Source organism: Rhincodon typus, chromosome 11, assembly GCF_021869965.1.
Source record: "Rhincodon typus isolate 14 chromosome 11, sRhiTyp1.1, whole genome shotgun sequence".
NCBI lineage: Eukaryota > Metazoa > Chordata > Chondrichthyes > Orectolobiformes > Rhincodontidae > Rhincodon > Rhincodon typus.
This window is the reverse complement of record NC_063342.1, coordinates 62,381,587-62,384,628: the sequence shown is the minus strand read 5'-3', so window position 1 is coordinate 62,384,628 and position 3,042 is coordinate 62,381,587. Positions and strand designations below refer to the sequence as shown.

Sequence of the window (3,042 nt, the reverse complement as noted above, 5' to 3'; positions counted from 1 at the left end):
GTGATTATGGTTATAATTGTAGATCTAGATAACCACTGGAGGGCAGCCTTAAAGACAAGCATTTGCAGTACGAGAGAGGTGATGAAGATAAATTTGTTTTTACTTCATGCGTTTCAATCAGTACACCGCTGACATCTTCAAAATGAAAATCTCTCAAATACCTATTTGCTTTACCTGTCATAGGTGAAATGGCTGCATTGGTAAAGGAATTCCCTGTAAAAAGATTTCAAGTGATTAGGCAAGGTTTAGGAGACTTTCATTTATACTGAATGTGGTGTGGCAAGACACATTTTTTAAATGCACTTGATAAATATTTCTTCTGCTATTATTGACGTTTTTGAGAATGCCACGTCAGTTGCATGCTGTTTTACAAAATAATTTTATGTGATAAATTCTCTCTCTTTCCAGAGCTTTGCATGCAGCTTAAAGCAGATGCTAATGGCAAATGAACAGAAGGTAGAATCTGTAGAATTGATGCCTCAGTTGTACTTGTGGTGTCAAATTAAAGGGAAATACGTGATTTCAGATCCAACATTCAACAGCTTCACATTTCCCACAGGTCTGTAACATTAGTTTTTAAGTTGTCTACGGATTAGCACACATGTGAATTCATTATACAGAAACAAGCTCTTTTTGTATCCTATTAATCTATTTCAACAACAGTTTGCTAATGTTCTGTATAGTTACAAAGAGCCCATTTTCTGTACCTGTTGTGTTTGCTGCAGATGATGTCCCAGTAAGTGCCGTGCTGTTCTCTGTAAGAGAAGCATATAATTTCAGTTCAGACAATCAACAGGCAAACCCTGCCTGCAGCATTTTTGTGTGAATTGTCCTCAGGTTAGGACGCAGCTAAAATAATTTTAATAATACAAGTTACTTAAGGTCCATTGGGCAGAATGTTCAGTTTTTCTTGAGTTTAATTGAAACAATTACTCCCTTCAACAATCATTCAACAACTTTGTCAGTGCTGATTTGAAGCAATGTCTATTCCTAGTACGATTTATTGACAATTTAGGTGGTTAGGTTCGTGTTCATAGGTCTAGAGCAAACTGTAGCCACTGGAAAGCAATTTGCATTAATAGGAAGGAGAAAATATACACTCAACAATGTGGAAAATTTTATGCATTGATGTCCAGCTGTCATTTTCAAATTTGAAATGTCACAAACAACAGTTTACAATTATCTGTCACAGATGATGTGATAATAGTGCAAAAGATGTTCCCTGCAAATAAAAAGATTATAAGCAGTGAGGCCAAATATGAAAGATTTCGTCTTGACAATCTCTGGAACTCATCTGCTGCAGTGGCCTTTTATTGAATTGACATGAAGGCAGAAAACTGGTAGAATATATAACCAGTTCCAATTTGATTCTGGAAAATCTCCACCTTTACTGATATTGCAAAACTGACATGTGTTGGTAACAGCCTGGGCCCGTAATTTGTGCCACCATCAATGTCATAGACTTTAGTTATGAAGTTACACCAAGCGTTGATTGTTGTATGAAATTAGAGATGATATGTTCTGCCATTAGTCTCCTACTCTACAAGAAGTGTCAGTACACAAGGTGGCACTTTCACAATTCAGGGAACCAAGATTGGTTTCACTGGGCCTTTATTCCAGTAGTCTCAGTGGTTTTGAAATTAGCACATATGCATTATTATGATGTTTGGGGACAATATGTTTCCAATGAAAGAGCTGCTTTAATCTAAAGAAAAGCATTTATTGGCTGTTTACATTATTTACAAGATAAACTGTTGCATTGAATTTATCAGAATATTTCCCTCTCAGGTTCACCTACATGTGGTCTAACATTACTTGACATTATTGATGATGCAGACTGACAATGAGCAGAATAGATATTATAACCTCTAATTACACACTCTTAAGCCTTTCATTTTACCAAACAGCTTTTCACATTTTAACCTAACCCTATTTATAACGTCAAAGTCTCTTGTCCCTTGAAGTTGAATGGAAGCCTGTTGGAGAAATTTAAGCTCCAACTATGATGTGGTCTTTGAAAGAAAAGACACTCCTCTTTTGTCAAATTTAAAATTTGAGTTCCTGCCATGAACCAGAGTTTCTGCATTCCAGATATCTTTTCAAGTGCTAACAACATCTCCTTAGAAGGACACATCTTATTTCGTATCATTGACGTCTGGTACACGTGCAGATTGGGATGGTCAGATTTTAGATACATGCCCCATGGATGGTAATCCCCTCCTGCTGTAGCAAATCATCCTCGAGTGGCCCGTCTTATGTCACACTTGGCACAGCTAAAGTTATTTTCGTAAATAAGGTCCTTAAGGACCATTTATAATAGCCTTTATTGTAACATATACTAGAATGAGTGCAGTGAAACTTTTGTAATGTTACCTCTTTGATGCCATCTTATGTACTGGGTACCTAGGTCTAGATACTTTAAGCGTTTTCACAGAATTGAAATAGCAAAAATAAACTAGCAGGGGATACCGAGTTTAAACATCCAGAATGAGAATAAGTGTCTTTAAATTAATTAAGTTATTGTCCTTTTCCAACATGAGTCCATGCCCACCAAGCTTCAGAACATGAGGCCAGCACGTGGACACAGCATGGGCTCTGTCCAGGACTCCCTGCCACTGCAGTCTCCAGTCGCAACTCGCTCTGCCCCCTATTCCAGGACTCCGCTTGCACGTCACTCTGCTTCCCGCTCTGGGCTCCGGCCTGTGACTCACTCTGCTCCCCGGGCCCCGGCCTGTGACTCGCTCTGCTCCCTGCTTGGGGCCCCGGCCTGTGACTCGCTCTGCTCCCCGCTCCGTTCTCTGGCCTGGGCTCACTCTGCTCCCTGCTCCGTGCTCTGGCCTGGGCTCACTCTGCTCCCCGCTCCGGGGTCCATGCTCTGGCCTGTGACTCGCTCTGCTCCCTGTTCCAGGCTCCGTGCTCCAGCCTGTGACTCGCTCTGTTCCCCGCTCTGGGCCCCAGGCCCCGGCCTGCGACTCGCTGTGCTCCCTGCTCCGGGCCTCAGGCTACAACTTGCTCTGCTCCCCACTCCAGGCCTCAGGCTAC

The 3,042-nt window shown here is 41.4% G+C and overlaps 1 protein-coding gene across 1 annotated transcript in view; it reads right to left on the bottom strand.

Annotated features, from left to right (window-relative positions):
* Nucleotides 1-648: 648 nt before the first annotated feature.
* LOC109939071 (adhesion G-protein coupled receptor G4-like) overlaps nt 649-3,042 on the bottom strand; it is a 72,814-nt gene continuing 70,420 nt past the window's right edge. Inside the window, exon 12 of the mRNA XM_048602525.1 lies at nt 649-755. Within this exon, the coding sequence (XP_048458482.1) occupies nt 649-755 (107 nt within the window). The remainder of the gene's footprint in view (nt 756-3,042) is intronic.